The sequence below is a fragment of the Myotis lucifugus genome, unplaced genomic scaffold (genome assembly GCF_000147115.1).
Source record: "Myotis lucifugus unplaced genomic scaffold, Myoluc2.0 scaffold_53, whole genome shotgun sequence".
In the NCBI taxonomy this organism is placed as follows: Eukaryota; Metazoa; Chordata; class Mammalia; order Chiroptera; family Vespertilionidae; genus Myotis; species Myotis lucifugus.
In genome coordinates this window covers 3,464,940-3,483,623 of record NW_005871101.1, presented here as the reverse complement: position 1 = coordinate 3,483,623, position 18,684 = coordinate 3,464,940, and the positions used below count along the sequence as shown (strand labels likewise).

Below are 18,684 nucleotides of genomic sequence, written 5' to 3'. Positions count from 1 at the left end.
CCCCCTGTCACGCTGATCCCAGTGCCGGGAGGATATTACCCTTTTACTATATAGAATAGAGGCCTGGGGAAGGGGTAGGGAACGCCTGGTTTGCCCTGAAGGTGGTCCTGGACCAGGGCGGGGTCCCCCACTGGGGTGCCTGACCAGTCTGGGTGAGGGGCTGAGGGCTGTTTTCCGGCTGGCGGGTGATTAAAGCTCCCAACTGCTCCTTTTTTTCTTTTCTTTTTTTTATTCTGGGCCAGCTTTAGCTCTGAGGCCTCGGCTGCTGAAAGCAGGTTTCTGGCCTTTGTTTTTCCTTCTGTATTTGATACAATGTTGCGGTCCGGCTGGCTGAACCTGGCTGACTGAAAGCCGGTTTCTGGGGTTTTGTTTAGCTTCTTATTTGCAACATAGTACATAGTTGCTTAGAGTTGCAGCTGAGAGGCCGGCAAGTGAGGCGGGGAATGGGGAATGTTGGAGTCCGCCGTCACTGGAGCAAGCAAGCCTCCCTGTTCGCTTCAGTGCGTGGCTGCCGGCCGCCATCTTGGCTGACAGTTAATTTGCATAAGGATATGCTGATTAGCCAATGGGAAGGGTAGCGGTTGTATGCTAATTACCATGTTTCTCTTTTATTAGTGTAGATTATACAAAACAAAAAAAAAGAAAGTGAGGGCCTTGCAGCTTAAGCAGCTTGTTTAAAGCCAGCGATAAGGTCCATGGCAGTGCCTGACCTAAGTACATGCCATGTCCTCTAGCCCACATGACCTTCAATGGATGCCTGCAGACCAGCACAGCATTCTTGATGGCTCTTCTCAAAGCAGACCAGTTCAAATGTCCCTTTCCTCAAAGCCCTATGCCAGTGGGCCCAGACCTCAAGATGGAAATGGCTAAATAAATTGGGGTACTGGACCTTATAAAATAAATCCCGTTGTGTTCAGCACAGCCACTTTGACCTCTTAATATTATTAACCTCCACAGAACACAGGTTTTGTGGCCATAGTTGCTGTAGTAGGACTACGCTCTATGCTCACTTAACCCTGTGGCAAGAAAAAAAACACACACACGCACACATAAAAACAAAAAACAAAGAAACCCAGTCTTCCCAGTGATGGGAAGAAACTCATGAGAAGAATTTGTAATAACTGCAGCTCTTGGTTTCTAAAGTTATCAGAGGCCTCTAACAAAACATATTTTAATTTTTCGGATTGTTTGCAAGCCTTTCACGTTAGAAACCTCCCTTTAGGGAACTCTTTTCATCTTGTCCCAGTGGAATGTAAATGATGACTTCATGTGTTTAGTGACAATGAGGTGAGGGAAGGAAGAATATCACACAGTCACCTCTGAAATGCCCTGGTCAGTTATTCTGGCTTAGCCTCTTATTAACAAAAAAAGTGAGTAAACCTTTCAGGCACTAAAGCTTGATGTGCTTTTCGGCATACCTGGCAAGTGCAGGATAAATGCTTCCTTGGTATGGATTTGAGCAATCAGTGATTCTCAGATAAAAGAGTATAGCCCAACAGCAGACTACATAAATAGCTGTTCAGAAACTGAGTCAGGTTCCAGCTAATGCTCTTGTATTTGCACATCTCCCAATCAGAAAGGTAAAAATCAGACCCTCCTTTTTTATTTATTCCCCTGTGTTTCCTTAACCTTTGTTTTTAATACTAAGCAAGCAACCGATGGCCCTCGAAATTAGAATTTATGCCATTGCTGCCATTTTTTACTTAAAGAAAACTGGAAGATGACATGTCCTTAAGGATAGTGGATGCTAAGAAAACCAGTGACAGCACAGGCACCCAGGAACATCAACAAAAAGCATGGATGCAATGAACAAGGAGGTTAATAACTTCTCCAATGGGAAGCATTTCATGATGCCAACCGCCCTAGGCGATCAATAAAGAGCTTGATCTAGAAATGATTATTCAATTTTAGGTCTGTAGGATATATAATAACTAGCCTGTCAAATGTTTTTTTGTTTTGTTTTGTTTTGTTTTACCAATTTGTTTGAATTGTCTTTAGACACAATTCAAACTCAAAATGTCTACTTGACTCTGTTTTATAAGCTGAAAAACACCCAGAAAGCCTTTTATTTTCTTAACAAAATGGCACAGTATTATTTAGAAGTTGGAGCGAAAGCTTTTACTGCTCGGCCTGTAAAAAGAAACAGCACAACCCAGCAGAGTCGCTGACAAGTGACACAAATACAGTCCACACTAATGTGCAGAGAGAAACAACCTTGAGAATTTAAAACCGGCTGCAGCAGAAAAAAATATCTTCATCCAGATATGCGGTCCCTTATGAATTATACTATTATTTTAGTTGATTTTACCTGACATCACCCTATGATTTTCTTCAGTGACAAGAAAATTGCAGCCGGCCCTTGACAGTTGGTCACAAATTGACTGCACAAAACAAAATAAAACAGTGAAGTAATCCCCAAGTAAATTTAATGAAACCTAAATCCCAAAGGGCAGCACGCTTCTGTAGGCAATGGTCTTATTTAATAAATTTCCCCCTGCTTTCACTTTTAGAGCTATATTTACACAGACAAATTTAATTCATTTGGGTTTACATTTCCTCTTCCCCTTAGTTTGTCCACCAGGCACATATGGGAAGGACTGTAAACAGGTATGTCAGTGTTCGGCCGAGAAAGAGGACTGTCACCCAGTCACGGGGAGATGTACCTGTCTGCCCGGCTACCATGGAAACCACTGTCATCTCGGTAAGTGTGTTCTCCGCTTTAGTTGTAACTTATGGAAGAGACGCCGATAGAGTGGGTCATCATTTGGAATGCTAAAGAGCAAATGTGAATTCAAGCTTCTAATTCATGACAGATCTTATGGGAATTTTTATTGGAATGGTTGAAAATATAAACTTTTTTGTGTAATTTGTTCTCTGACTTTGCCTTTTCCATTAAAATTATCTCCCTGAAAAGAGTCAAGAAACAGATAAAGAAAAAGAAATAAATAATAAGACATGAACTGATTATTATAAATCAACGTACAGAAATAGCAATATACGAAAGTGATATATCAAGTAAGTTCTAGGATCTGCTTAGGAACAATCAAATTAAACAAATTGTTATTCTGGAATGAAAACAATGATTTGCTTAAAGGATAAAATGCCAGTTGGCTCATTGTTATGTAATAAATAAAAGAATAGTCCCTAGACCAAACACCTTATATTGATCTCTTAGGAATTTTAACATTGAAAATGTTTATAGGAGAACACACAATCAAAAGTCCCAAGGAGCATGTTAAAATGTTCAGTCAGCTACTTAATTTTTAAGCTTGTAATTATTTGTAATGTACTTTTTATAGGTTTAAGAATAAAATGATTTGGCTTCAGTTTCATTTTTTTCCCCAACTTGGCCATCGTCACTCTTTTCTCTTAGTTGCTCCCAACGCAGATTCCTTCTATTTTTCCTTTCCTAATTTTGCTAGTATGTGGACTGATTTCTGGATTCCCTACCCCTTCAAATGCCACCTATGAAATATACACTCATGGTCAAGCTATTGATTTTAATTTTCTGCAGGCCACAGAATGTATATTTTGAATATCACTTCTCCTTTTTTGCCCTAATTTTAAACATTACCAGCTAAACACACAAGTGTGTATGAAGTGGTTTCATATAGCATTGTGTTTGGAATCCATAACCACTACAGTTATTCAAAATGAAGAACTAAAATATAAAATTATTAAAATTTTAATTATTTCTTTTGGTTATGGTAAATTTTAAGCACACTTGTAGTAGAGAAAGAAATGATTCCCTCACACTTGATTCTGTCATATTGCTCAGGAAGAATTACTTCAAGATATCAAGATATTTTATGTTAATAAAATATTATCAAGTTACAAAAAGCAGATAGCACTTTTATTTAGAAGGCAAGGCAAGCTACGTTGGGTTGAAGGAGGGTAACTTCGCCTTGTAAAAGCAAGGCTGAGGCAGGGAGCTGCTCCCTGACTAGTCAGGTTGGCTTAGTTCCAGGCAACACGTGGTTGGAAGTTGCTGCTAAGGTTCCTTGGCAACATCCACTGTAATTACAGGACTACGAAAAGGGGTTCAAGAAAATATTCATAAAAGGTGCAGCTGGCTCAAAAGCAAAAGTTTCAGCAGCCAAAAACAACTGGGCTTTCATGTTCTCAAGTTCAGATTGGAGGATCCAACTTTTCTCTTGGTAGAGGTCAGAGGAAGCAGACAAATGTGCAGTAGGAATCGTACCACTTGCCCATAATTTATAACGGGCTGGTCAGTTTCAGTGCGTGGATAGCATGCGGAAAAAAACAAGCGTCCCCAGGAGATGCAAACTCATCATGCTGTGTATTTTTGGACCTTTAAGAAATCATAAAGTGACTATGGACCTTGGAAATCTTTTATTTTTGTAACCTGCAGTACTCACTAGGTATAATGACTCTCTTTGAGAGAATTTAAGGCACTGAGGTCCTCTCAAAACATGGGCAATTCTGTTGACAGTATTCATAAAGCACCCTTATACTTGGTATCGAATGTTTGGAGAAAAATGGGCCACAGGAGAGCTCACCTGTGCCAGGAGATGATATCAAGATGTTGATAGCAGTCTCGTTCTCATGTTCTTCTTGCTCATAGCAATGAACATTTACAGGCCAAATCAGAGTATCTCTTTTAAGTGTAAAATAAAAGTTCACAATAATGGCTAGTGTAAGTGTGACTTGTGAGTAATCTGGTCAAGTACTAGGAAATCAGACCCTGTTCAAAACAGATTTATGCATTTTATCTGCTTCAGAGCTATGACTCAGGATATAGTCACAATCTTGCTTGTTCCAAGTTCCTAATGAAACTACAAAGGCATTTACATCATCATAGTATAGAGTCGCCTTTAATGTTAAACAAATCAGGACTGTGAATTCATATTCAAGCTTCTTCCTAGTCAAGCTGCTTTAAGGAGAGGGGATGGTACAAGTGTGTGTGTGGGGGGGGGGGCAGTCACCTTTTAATAGAAAATAACTGAACATCCCTTGTCAGAGAGACAAAATTTCCCGGGAGAAGTGGTTGTAAATGGCAGACCAAAAGCCAAGTAATGATCAAAATGGAACTTTAGGAAATGAGGGAAAGGAGGCTGAATTTCATGCAAGCAAGTCAAATAAAATCATTATGTTCTGGGCATGTGTTTCCTTGTTCACTTTATTGAACATTTGAGCAAGGGATGTGTGCCTGATTCCAGAAGACACATTTTTACATAGCTACAGAATTATGCAAGAAAGTGGAATTGTTCATCAAAGTACTTATTTTTGAGGGGAAAAATAGCTATGGGCACTTCTTCTGTAAACAAATACCATACTCTTGATACCACTTTAATGAGTTGTGGGACTAAGAGGTTAGCACATATACTGTCTTTCAACAGATGGTGGACTCATTAATTTGTTCATCAAATTCAGTGTCCTATTTCAAAAGGATAACTAAATTGAAGGCTAAAAATCAGGTAATTTTTTCTCTATATATATAAAATAACAAAGAAATGATTTTATCAAATGCTCTACCACCATTAAGATAGTTTGCAAAATGGGTATACCTCAGAGGGAAATTATGTTTCCAAAGTAATTTTGAATCACATAAAAGTGATCTCAAAATATAGAGATTTACATATATCAGATATTTAAATTTATCATATAATTATATATAACCTCCCCCCGCTTCCAACTGAGATACTGATTCTCTGATACCCATAATTATATTCACAACTTAACATTTTTCTCATTAACAAGTTCATAAGTTTCACTCTATTGGGGGTTGCTCTTTTCCTTATTTGCACAAAAATCCATGTCACCGTTCACTTCAGAGTAATGTGACTCCAGAATTTTCTATGCTAATCAACTCTTATTAATTTAACCCCCTTTGTGGAGGCAACATGCCAGCAGTACACACTAGACTTCCTTGTTTCAAACCCCATGCCTTCAACTTGCTCTCTCCGTATGTACTTCAATATCAATCAATCAAACATTTTTAAAGTATCACACATAGTAATGGTACAAACTATAAAAATTTACTTTCTAAAAGACTGACCCAGAAGGACATGAAGAAGAATATTTTATCTTGGATAATAAGAGAAGAGGAGGAGATGGAGACTTTTTTAATCATTAATTTTGTTTGTAGGCTCATTCTATTGAATTTTTGTGAAGGAGTTAAAGAATTTCTTAGAAGGACTACAGAATGTTGTGTACCAGAAAAGTGTCAATTAGCTATAAAAACTGATATCCCTTGGAAGGAGGGGATGACAAAAGGGAAGGTGAAATAAACTCGTTCATTTTTATAGAGAAAGGCCGCCATCTTGGCTGACAGTTAATTTGCATAAGGATACGCTGATTAGCCAATGGGAAGGGTAGCGGTCGTACCTCCATCATGGAGAATTTTATTTTAAAACTAGAGGCCCGGTGCACAAAAATTTGTGCACTCGGGGGGGAAAGAAAGAAGCAGCCACTTTATGAGTCTGAGATTCAAGGTGAGAACCCTGGGTGTAGAACAGGATATCTGTAGGAATTATAAAAAAATCTGAACCTCTAAGAAAACCATTTTTTTTTACTTATACCTCTAAAACTCTGATACATGTGAAGTACTTAAAAATGTTCTTTGCCATCTCATCCTATATAATAAAAGGCTAATATGCAAATAGACCCAATGGTGGAATGACCAGTCGCTATGATGCACACTGACCACCAGGGGGCAGACATTCAATGCAGGAGCTGCCCCCTGGTAGTCAGTGTGCTCCCACAGGGGGAGCACCCAGAAGTTGGGCTCATAGCTGGGGAGTGCAGCAACAGTGGCAGGAGCCTCTCCCTCCTCCGTGGCAGCACTAAGGATGTCCAACTGACGGCTTAGGTAAGACGTCAGTCAGACATCCCCCAAGCTGTCAGTTGTACATTCCCCGAGGGCTCCCAGGCTGCAAGAGGGCACAGGCCGAGCTGAGGAACCCCTCACCCTGAGTGCATGAATTTCGTGCACCGGGCCTCTAGTTCTTACATAAAAATACAGAATGAAAGAGAGGGAAGAAAGAGTCATGTTGTCTAGTTTAGTCACTTAGAGCTATGCTTCCAAGGAAAAGATTTTTCCAGGAGAAAGGACCTAAGGCAAATACTAAATCACTTGACTCAGGTCAAGTAGGTAAGGAAAGGGTTATGCTACAGGCCCACCAATGATCCTGTCACTATCAATGAAAATAATAGCTACCACTGACTTGGTTGATTTATGGGTTTGGTAATGTGTTAGATATTCTATTTTTTCACTCTAGTTCCCACAATAAGCCTGTGATTTTGTTGTTATCCCCTTTGGAATGAAGAACCAGAAACTCAAAGAAAGGACTTACTCAAGGTGGTAACACTCAAGGTGGAAGATACAGGGTTCAAATCACAGTCTATTCCAAACTTGCTATAGCATTATATTTTTAAATATATGACAAAAATAAAGAGAGTTATCTTCAACTGGTGACAGAATGTTGTGCAATAGATATTTCATGTCTATAGGCCTCAACTTTGTCATCTTAAAATAAGAGTTGAACCAAATGGAGCTGAGGTCTCTTGAAACTCAAACTTCTATAATTTCAAGACTTTAAAATTTTCCATAGAGGCTATACCAATTTACATTCCCACCAGCAGTGTATAAGGGTTCCCTTTTCTTTGCATCCTCTCCAGCATTTGTTACTTCTTGTCTTATTGATAATAGCCATTTAATAGGTGTGAGGAGGTATCTCATTATGGTTTTGATTTATATTTCTCCTATTGGTAGTGAAGTTGAGCATCTTTTCATATATCTGTTGGCCATCTATATGTCTTCATGGGAAAAGTGCCTGTTCAGGTCCTCTGCTCATGTTTTAATTGGATTGTTCTTCTAGCTAAACACCCCCAATCTTTCCATCATTGCACAGATAATGGGGTCTTCAGCTCACTCTTGGTCCTGTCCAGTCTCCCTTTATCTTGAAATATGGATATTTGTCTAAAATTTCTATCACAGATATCATCATGGTAGGCTACATGTTCATGAATGTGAAAGTAGAAAGCTGAGAAACGAACAGAAAATAAAGACACTTCCTCTATGCTATTTTGAATTCTTACTTGTATTATACCCAGATCGTTCCAGGCAAGACAAGCTATAACACATAAATATTAATCAAAATAATAAATTTATCTAGGCTGGAATGAAATAACCTTGTTTGGTAAATTGTCCCCTATTCTGATTTTTCTCTAAAAGTAAGATTTTCAAAGAAGTTCAAAGTTGTTCCTTATAGCTTATTAATTAGCGGCATCAGGAACTTTATGTCCTCACCTATATTCCTATGGCATCTAGATCATCACATATCCTCAGGTAAGTCCACGCCTTGAATCAATAGCTGGAAAGTACCAAAGAACAGTAATTGGAATGTTGAGTAAACCACATGTCTACGGGCATAAATTTAAACTGATCACTTCAAGTAACAGTAACACATATGGTTTGTTCTCCTTTAACAGAATGTCCAAAAGGCACTTATGGTCCCTATTGCCAAAGGACTTGTAAGTGCTTGAATGGTGGCAACTGTGACACCATGATTGGCACCTGTGACTGCCCTCCAGGCTTCATTGGGGCTGACTGCAGTCAAAGTAAGTCACTCTACCTATTATGAAATGGAATGCTAAAGCAGAATTTTTAAGACCCACACTCAGGAAATAGATATTGTTGCAGTTATTTTAGTTAATAATTTACTGTAGCAACAGCAAACACCAACTGACCTAAATTCTAAGCTGAGGAGCACTTACATCGGGAGTTTGATTTAGAGCTGAAGTCAATGAAGGCAGCCAAAGAGAGCCCTTTGGTCATAACTTCTCTTGCCCTATCAATGCCGGACTCACAACAGGATTTAAAAATCTGGCAAGATCAGATCAAACTGGGGATTCCTGTCTATACAATGTCAAATTCATTATCTAAAGTTCCACAATGTCATTTATGCTCAGCAAATATCCAGCTCAAAATTAAGCAGTTCCTCCACTTTTCAGAAAGCAACTCATTCCCTAAAATCCAAAGACCTTAATACTTATCACAAAAACAACTATTGACATAGTTTAAGGGACCAGCTGTAAATGAAAGATCCCTTAAAAATGACCTGGCTTAAACACTTTGGGGATATCCTTAACAAATACATTTTGCCTTTATTACACCTGTCATTTTCTAAGCATTTGGATAGTTTGCAAGATCTCAATACTCTTTAGAGGGGGGAGGAGGCAATGGGTAGGAGAGCTCATGGTGGGGAGGTGGTCCTGGCAACCTTTGTTCTTGGACCTGTGTTCTTCGTGCTGTTGATGAGGATGTTCACTTTGTGATCCTTCACTGAGCTGCACGTTTATGTTTTTTGCACTGTTCTGTGTCTTATACTTTATAATTAAAAAAAGTAAAAAAAAACATCAAGGATCTTAAATTACAGGTAGAATTACTGTGATTGTGAACTAGAGGTTTCTTTATTTGGAAGAGTGATAACGACATTCGTGATCAGGCAGGGTGCTCAGTTGTTATGTGCTAAAGATATCCAACATGCTTATCTCCTCTGGGCAGGTAATGGCTCAGTCTTCTTTGTATGAGGGTATTTTTAATTACCCTGCCTCAGTACCCTGCTGTTCTGAGGATAAAAGGCAAAAAAAGACAAAGTCCTGGCTCCTACTAGCGGAAAATTGAAACCTAGTGGATACTGCCTCTGAGGCCTCAACGGCCAAGTTGTCTTTGAGTTGAAGCCAACCCATAAACATCTCCTAAAGGTTCTGACTGGCTCCTTTGTGTTTGTTCTTCAAAGAGAATCTTTGGGAGAAATTTTCTAATTTCCTCAGGCCAAAGCATCTTCAAAAGCTATGGTTCCCCTGAATATTGAGAGTATTTTTGCCTTCCCAAAGTTGTGATCTTGTACCTGAGCACTTTTTTTTCTTTACTTTGGCAGCTAGGTAGGTCCAAGCCAAATTTTCAGTCCACCTTTTAACAAGTTCAAGGAATTAAGAAATTCATTTATGTAAATGCATTACCTTCACTTGATTCTCACAGGAATTTATTTTATCCTTGTGTTTCCTATATTTTGGTAAGCAACTCAATGAATTTTTTGTAATGAATTTGCAGCAAAAAAAAACAAGCAAATAAATTGATAAGCATGTTAATTTATTAAATTACTTTTTAAAAATATATGTTTATTAATTTCAGAGAGGAAGAGAGAGGGAAAGAAAGAAACATCAGTGATGAGAGAAAATCACTGATGAGGATCGAGCCTGCAACCCAGGCATGTGCCCTGACCAGGAATCGAACAGTGACCTTCTGGTTCATAGGTCGACGCTCAACCACTGAGCCACACCGGCTGGGCTAAATTACTTTTTAATTTACTTTAATTAATATAATTAGTTTAATAAATGTAACTTATTAAAATAACAGATTTGTTGGTTTCAAATAAAGAATAAATTTACAAATAAATTAATAAGTACATAAGCAAATATTTGGAGATGTGAGCATACTGGATCTTATATCTATAATAATAAAAGCATAATATGCTAATTAGACCAGATATCCTTCCAGACCTCCTTCCAGAAGACATTCTGGACAAAGCCAGGGCTATGAGGGAAGCCTGGGTCCCGGGTGCCAGAGGAAAGCCGGTATCAGCAGCCGGGGGAAGGAAGGCCTACCTCTTGCATGAATTTCGTGCATCGGACCTCTAGTTGATGTATAAGTGTAAGCTAAAATTCCAAAGTGGACACACACACACACACACACACACACACACACACACACAAAGACAGTCGTGGGATAAAGCAAGTCTGAGTTTGTAAGAGTCATTTATATCATATATGTAAGTGTCTGACAATAGGTATTTGGTTGGAATTCCAGTTGTCAAGTAAAATTACATTAAGTAAGCAACAATTTAAACATTTCCTTTTTTTTGTTTTTGTTGTTTTTTCAAAGTAACCTTTTTACATTGACATCCACACTGAAGACAAGTCGGGAAATCTATTTGATTAAAAGAAATTTTACAAGTTTTTAAAACTTTTGACTGGCAAAAGGTTTTAATGAGGAAAATCTGCTCTTGTTTGGTTCTTTGTTTTGCTCCTTCCTGCAGCCTGTCCTGCCGATCACTACGGGAAGGACTGTGTCCAGCGGTGTTCCTGTGGCCCAGGACAGTGTGACCCGGTGACTGGAGAGTGCCACTGTTCACCTGGCCACATGGGAGCCAAGTGTCAGCAAGGTAACAATGACTGCAGGGCCACCTTGTTTATCCAGGCACCGACTATGCTGAACTCTGAAGGCAGATTTGGTGCCAGGGACTATAATTAAATAGGTATTGTCCACAACACTTTCTTCTTAAACCTGGCTTTCATAAGATGAGCTACAAGCTCCTGTAGAGCTATATAGGAATTATACCCTCCTGGAGGGTAAATAAAAATTGAAAACAAAAACAAGGAATAATTTTTGCATACTCGACTAAGAAACTTTTTAAATCACTTCAGCAAACTTTTGTAGCGCTGCCAAAACTTGTGCATTGGAGATGTCTAATTATAAGAACTGAAGAGTTTTATATCCTTTTCAACTTTCAGAAGTCCACTGAAAACTGCAAGAAAAATAAGAGACAGGAAGAAAAACATGATCTGTTTAAAACTGTGAAACTTCCTTGTCCTAAATCATATTAATGATAATAATAATAACAGAAGAACTGTCAAATTCCGGGAAGTGTGGACACGTGGAGAGGATGATGGGTCCCTACAGCTCTTGTGTGGGTCCAGCAGGGCAGCCACTTCTCCGTGGCTCACATGAAGGGCAAAACTAAGGACCCCTTTTTGAATCATGAGAATTGGGTGCCTAGGAAGGCTGCAGGAGCTTCCTTGAATCTCCTGGACATCTTAGAGTGGCAGGAAAAATGGGGTAAAACCAAGAAGTGAGCAGACATCTCATATTTACAACTCTTTACTGAGATAGAGGGGACTCTGTAGGTCATAGGGTGTTTTCCTCTGTGCCAAAGAGGTTTCCTACTCACTGAAATCAGATTTCTAGCCCCAGATCCACACTACTCTCTCAAAAATAGCCAGGATATAAAAAAAGTTGATTAAAAAAAACTAAGCTGATATATTTTTTAATAATTCTCTTCATTTTGGAAACAAAATATGTAACAATTCAACATAGAACAAAAAGCTTGTTACGGAAAACCTGAAAATATTAACCACAATTTCTTCCAAGAATTTAAAGGACATAATGAAAAAGTGTCCTCTATAAAATATGAGTGCAATGCAGAGATACAGGGTTCATGACATAAATGAAAACACAACAAAAGAAAATGAAAAAATAAGCTAGCCGAGCTCAGAAAGAAGTGGATAAGAAAATTAAACCTCACATCTTATGAATAAAGGCCACATTGAATGCAGGTAATAAGAGGATGGAATCTGCCAATGGGACAGCCAGGTACATAGAGAATATGCTTGAAGAAAGTGCAAACAATGAAATGAAAATGAAAACAAATATATAAATGGAAAAGAAAATTGATCAAATGTAATATTCAAGATATTTTATCTGAAATAAAAGAAGAGCTGGTGCTATAGATTGAATGAATACATTATATCCTTGGAAATGCTAGTTAGGGCTGACCCATAGGCAAGGGGAAACTCCATTGGGAAAATTAAAAATATGTATATGAGATCCCATATGAAGTGGGAGATCAGTCTGGCCTCATACCTCATAGCAATATTCATTCCAGCCTATGGTTAAGCAATGCCTATGAAATTCTTGGGGGGAAATATGACTAGGGTATTTTATACACAGTGAAACTGTTATTTCAGTATAACATGATGAAAAATAAAATAACTGTTTTAATAAACAACTAAATATATTTCTAGGGATGCAGTAGCTATAAAATATTTTAAAGAAGCTAATAGAAGATAAATTTGAGCCACCAAGTAATATATGTAAAATCTCTGGTAAACAGACTGTTAGGGAGCTTTAAATCTATTTTAATTGGTGATGAATTTAAAACAAATGTGGAAATTATACTCAAGTGATGAAGATAAACAGATAAATATTAGAAATTATAACAATGTTGAGATTTTAGCATAACTTTAACCAGCATAAGCTGGAAGGGGAAAGAAGATGAAGAAGTATAAGTATACTAATGTTATTTCTGTAGTAATGGTTGTGGGATGGCAAGGATAGATCTGTGTCAAAACATAATATTTACATATGACAACTCAATAAGTATGTTTAAGTGAGTAATGGTAAATGCTAGAATTGAGAATGCTGTAATTGAAAATATAAGAATAAAACTGTATCCAGCTACAATCAGAAGAGAAGAATGAGTAAAATTAGGAGAAAGCAGAATCATATTAATTCTATCAACATTCATACTGGAGGATCAATATGTACTTAATAAAGAAATGCATTATATTATATAATTTTATATGCACGGTCTAAAGAAGGTTCCCTAGATGATATAAAATTACAAGACTTTCACTTAGAGAAAGATGGATTATATACACTTTTTTCTATTTCTTCCTCCCCAAACAGTAAAAATTCTAGAAACTATGTAGAAAACAAACATAAGAAACTGAAATGTGGAGAGAAGGCAGACTCACTGGGAACAGTGGGGACTTAGTGAACAACATAATCGTGAGTTCCTTGGGCTTCCTTTCTTTGTCTCATATATCCTGGACTGGGTGCAGAGAAACATGAAACCCAGAAAAGCTAATCAGTGCAGATAAAATAAGGCTCGAGATAAGCCTACTTTTTCTAGTCAAAAGACCTGGAAAGTCCAGCCAGGGTGGCTCAGTGGTTGAGCGTCAACCTATAAACCAGAAGGTTATGGCTCAATTCCCAGTCAGGGCACATGCCTAGGTTGCGAGCTCGATCCCAGATTGCAGGAGGCAGCCAACCAATGGTCAATGATTCTCTTTCATCATTGATGTTTCTATTTCTCTCTCCCTCTCCCTACCGCTCTGAAATCAATTATACATATATATATTTCTTTTTTTTTTTAGACCAGGAAAAAGGCAGTCTACCAAGACAAAAATCTCTCAGACAATAATCAGTCTAACTCCAGTCAAACACTACAAAATAAAACTTCATCCTCAACTTCAACCCAGGTCACCTGAATAATCTATTCTTCAAATTCCACCTGGATGTAATGAGCCAACCATCCCCTGCACCAGGATGGTGTGAGAAAAGGCCCATGGGGCTGGGACTTTCACCCCTGCCAGGTCAGAATGAGTACCCCACAACCCCTTGCAGTGTTAGTGCAAACCATATGGAGAGTGTGAAAACTCCACCCCCCCCCCAGTAGATAGTAAGGAGACACTACTCCTTTCTGCCAGGGTGGCACCAGAAGAGATCTAGTGGATAGTCAGGACTTTCACTACCACCAATCAGCCATGAGACCACCTCACACAGTGTCAGTGAGGTCAAGTGGAGAGGTGTAAGGAGGTCCTCTACCCCTCAGTCAGGTAGGTGTCAGCAGAGGCCTGATCTCTTACCCTGGCCCAGCACTAATGAGTCATGTTTAGTCCCCTCCACTGGAGACTTGGTGGGGAACATGGACTTTAACTTCTATCGGCTGAACCTCTTTCCTCAGTGTCATAGGAGACTCACTAAGTCAGGAGATTTAAATGAGATCCAGAGTCTCATATCATAATATTCAAAATGTCCAGGTTTCATTTAAAAATTATTCTTCAAAGCAACAACCAGGAACATTTCAAATTGGTATAGGATATACAACTGAAAGCAACAAATGAACAAACAAACAAAGACTTATGGACAAAGAAAACAGTATGGTCGTTACCAAAGGGAAAAGGGCTGCAGGGGGTGGGGGAATAGTAAAGGAGGGACAAATATATGGTGAAGAAGGACTTTGGGTGGTGAACACACAATGCAATATACAGATGAATATTAGAGAATTATACCCTTAACCCTATGTAATTTTATTAACCAATGTAACTCCAATAAATTTAATTAAAAATAATTAATAGATATGAACACTGAGATGACACTGGTGATAAAATTATCTCAATTTTTAAAGGAGCCATCATAAAAATGCTTCAGTGAGCAACTACAAAACTGCTTGAAACTCATAAAAGAAAAAATAGAAACAACATGAGACATAAAGAAGAATCAAATGGAAATTCTAGAACGGGCACATATAATAACCAAAAACAAAACACACACACACACACACACACACACACACACACACAAAAAAAAAGCTCAATAGATGGCCTTAATAGCAGAATATGGAGGACAGAGGAACACATCAGAGACCTCAAAGATAAAACAATATAAATTACCAAATCTAAACACAAAAAATGGAAACAACCAAAATAAAAAATAGAGCCTCAGGACCTGTGGAAGCACTAAAAAAAAGGTCTAACATTTATAAATCAGAATCTCAGAGTAGAAAACTAAGAGGGCCGAACCGAAAGAGTCTTCAAAGAAATAATAGCTAAAAATGTCCTTATGAACCAAAATATAAACCTAAAAATTCAAGAAGCTGTATTAATGCCAAACAAGATAAACAGAAAGAAATCTACAAAAGACGTATCAACATCAAATTTCTGAATATTAAAATAGAAAAAAATCTTGAAAGCAGCAAAAGAGAAATGACATCCACCTTATCTTAGAAGAAAAGACTTCAAAATAAAATGAAAGTACATAAAGGGTACAGATACACCAAACACATGTGAACAGATGAAAAGCAGTAGTCATGACATCAGTATTAAACAATGTTAATTTTATGGCAACAAGCATCTAATGAGAAGGGCACTTATAATAGAGGGTAAAATTCACACTGAAAATTTAAGTGTAATTGATATGTATAAAATAAATAACATGGTATTGAAATTAATAAAGCAAAAGCCATATGCTAGAAGGAGAAATAGACTGCAAGAGCTTATCAGTAGACTATTTGTTAGCCCATACACATATTACTGTATACACATATGCATAAAAATAATCTTGTTGATACTTGCACTAATAAACTATGTCTAATTGCTATAAACCGAACTGCACCCTGAAAAATTGTAAAAGAAAATCAGGCAATTCTAAAAAATATAATTCATGACATTTGATGATCACAAAGCAATAAAACAGGAACAATAAGAAAACTAAATACCTACTGGGGGAGGGGGAATTCCATTACAGTATACTGCATTGGCATTTTGAAATCTCCTTAAATAATCAATGGCCTAAAAGGGCAAATAAAACCAACATTTTAGAAATTTAAAAACATTAATAATAATACAACCTATAGGATAAAGCTAATTCAGTTAAATGGAGGAAAATTTATATTCCAAAATACTTATGTTAGTAAATAAGAAATGATGAAAATAAGTGAAAAAAATAAAGAACAATAAAATATACTTAAAGTGATCCCTACCTTAATTTATTCACCAAAATTACTTCCAGGTACTTACAATAATTACAAAGCTATGACAGTAATAGAATTACCATTGTGATTTTTTCAAATTTATTTTGAGGCCAGATATAAATTGTGACAAAAACACAAAACTACAGGAGGAAAAAGAAAAAAGATAAAAAAGAAGAAAGACTAACAAAGCACTAAGTTTCTTATTAAACAAAGAATTCTTATATATCAAGAAAAGAACCCATGACACCCAATAGATCTTATGAAAAGTTGATAAGCATCATTCATAATGTGAGAAATCCAAATTAAAGTTGCAATTATATGTCACTTCACCTATCAGATTTTCATAATATACCAATTTGAAGATTGAAACATGGGCACATTGATAATTCTTAATAAATTTGCAAATCTCTTTGTAAGGAAATTTGATAATATCTGTTATGATTTAGAAGGACATATCACTTTACTGAGAAAATCATCTGGGACTTACCCTTCAGGTATAATATTACATATGAATAAAGACTTCCATGAGGATATCCATTACAGTGTTGTTTATAATAGTAAAATATTTTAAACAATCTACTTGCCATCAATACTCGACTGGTAAAATAAATATTTCTTAGATGCAATAAATCCTATGCAGCTGTTAAAAATGAATGAAGATTTATGTAGATCTGTTACATGTACAAATTTTGAAACACCTTGGAAACTTTTATTTACAGAAGAAAGCTAATTTTACAATATTACTTATCTGTGTTAACATTTTGGGTAAAAAAAAGATTAAAGGGTAAGAGAGATATACACATGTATGCCTTATTAGACATGGAATATTTCTGGATATATTCAGTTATTTACCTACTCAGTTCAATAACTATTTATTGAATGCCACTGCCTGTTTTAAGCTCACAGAATATATAGATAAAATCTTGATACCCCGGTTCTCATGCAACTTGTTTTCTTGTGGAGAAGAGACAATAAAAAATAAACATGTTTAATAAGTTATGTCTGTGCATGATAAAAGGAAATAAAATCTATAGTAAAATAAAAATAGAGCATGGCCAGGGGCTTGAGAATGTAGATGGTTTGGAATTGTTAATTGAGTAGTCAGGATGAGGCCTATGCTACAGAAAAGAGATGGCAACCATGATGTTTTTGAGAAGGGAACCTGGAAGACAGGAGCACAGGGATGAAATGCTTTTTCTCAGACTACTAACCTGTTTGAAATATTCATTGGGTAATAACATGAACTTTTAAAAAAAGCAATGAAGTTATATAAACAATTCTATGCAGACATTTTTCTAACACTTAGACTTGTGGAAAATATCATTTCTCAGTCCTCCTCACTTTCCAATTATGCTTTTGTCTTAAGCGTTATCATAAAGTCTTATATTTTCACAGATTTGCCAGTTTCATCAATGCCTTTCAACGTTCAGGTTGGAAGATGAATGGGCCTCCTGGCTGATGAGGTTGCTTTAAATGGGTGAAAGGGAAACCAATGAAAGTTTATTTTAATAGTATACTGGTAGGACTTGGTGTCATCGATTCTACTTCATTTGCCTTAAAGGCAAAAACTAAAAAAGAATAAATGGCAATTAATTTAAAGAAACTCATTATACATGTGATGATAATCTAACAATTTGTTGTACAACTAAAGTTATTTAAATAAACAAAATGAAAATTCTTCTTTCATTTAGTACTAAAATGAAGTGCACCTGTTCAGTCCAATAAAAGCATACATATCGAATTCAAGTACATGCTCTGTTACGTATTAACCAAATGCTTTCAGGCGAGTAAAAAAACCAAAACTCTCTAATGTCTCTCCTGCTACCTGGAGTAGAAAGAATGCTTGATGAGAAGTCAGAAGTTCTAGACTTGAATCTTGGTTTTTATCTCTCCTGGCTGCTTAAGCCTGAGCGAAACCTAAGTCTCTGAGCATCAGTTTTCTCAAGTATAAAATAGGAATAATGTACCCACATCAGAGGGATATTATATTTGTGAGCATTAAATGAGATAATTCATGTGGAAAATATCATTATATAAAAATACTATAAACTGGAAGGTATAAATGGCAGATCCTTGGCCAAATCTAGGCACAAATGTGTTTGAATTGGCTGACAGTACTGGATCCCACGGTGCTGTAAAGCAATTTTAATTAGTTGCCAATGTTCAAAGATTGGATGAATTTATGTAAAATATGGATTTTAAGTTTTCCTAAAAAATTATATTAGCTGGCTCTATCGGGCCCATATTCTGTTGGCAAAAAACCAACTAAATGTGAGTGGTGGTTAGTCTCGCCTTAGGGAGCCTTTGTGCTCCCAATTGGTGTCACTTTCCTTCATTCATCATT

General features: G+C 37.0%; 1 protein-coding gene across 1 annotated transcript in view; it reads left to right on the top strand.

The window, feature by feature from the left end:
- The window catches only part of MEGF6 (multiple EGF like domains 6), a 172,777-nt gene that overhangs the window by 138,892 nt on the left and 15,201 nt on the right, over positions 1-18,684 (top strand). The window contains exons 16-19 of the mRNA XM_023753913.1: positions 2,570-2,701; positions 8,198-8,311; positions 8,455-8,583; positions 11,064-11,189. Of these exons, the coding sequence (XP_023609681.1) occupies positions 2,570-2,701; positions 8,198-8,311; positions 8,455-8,583; positions 11,064-11,189 (501 nt within the window). The remainder of the gene's footprint in view (positions 1-2,569; positions 2,702-8,197; positions 8,312-8,454; positions 8,584-11,063; positions 11,190-18,684) is intronic.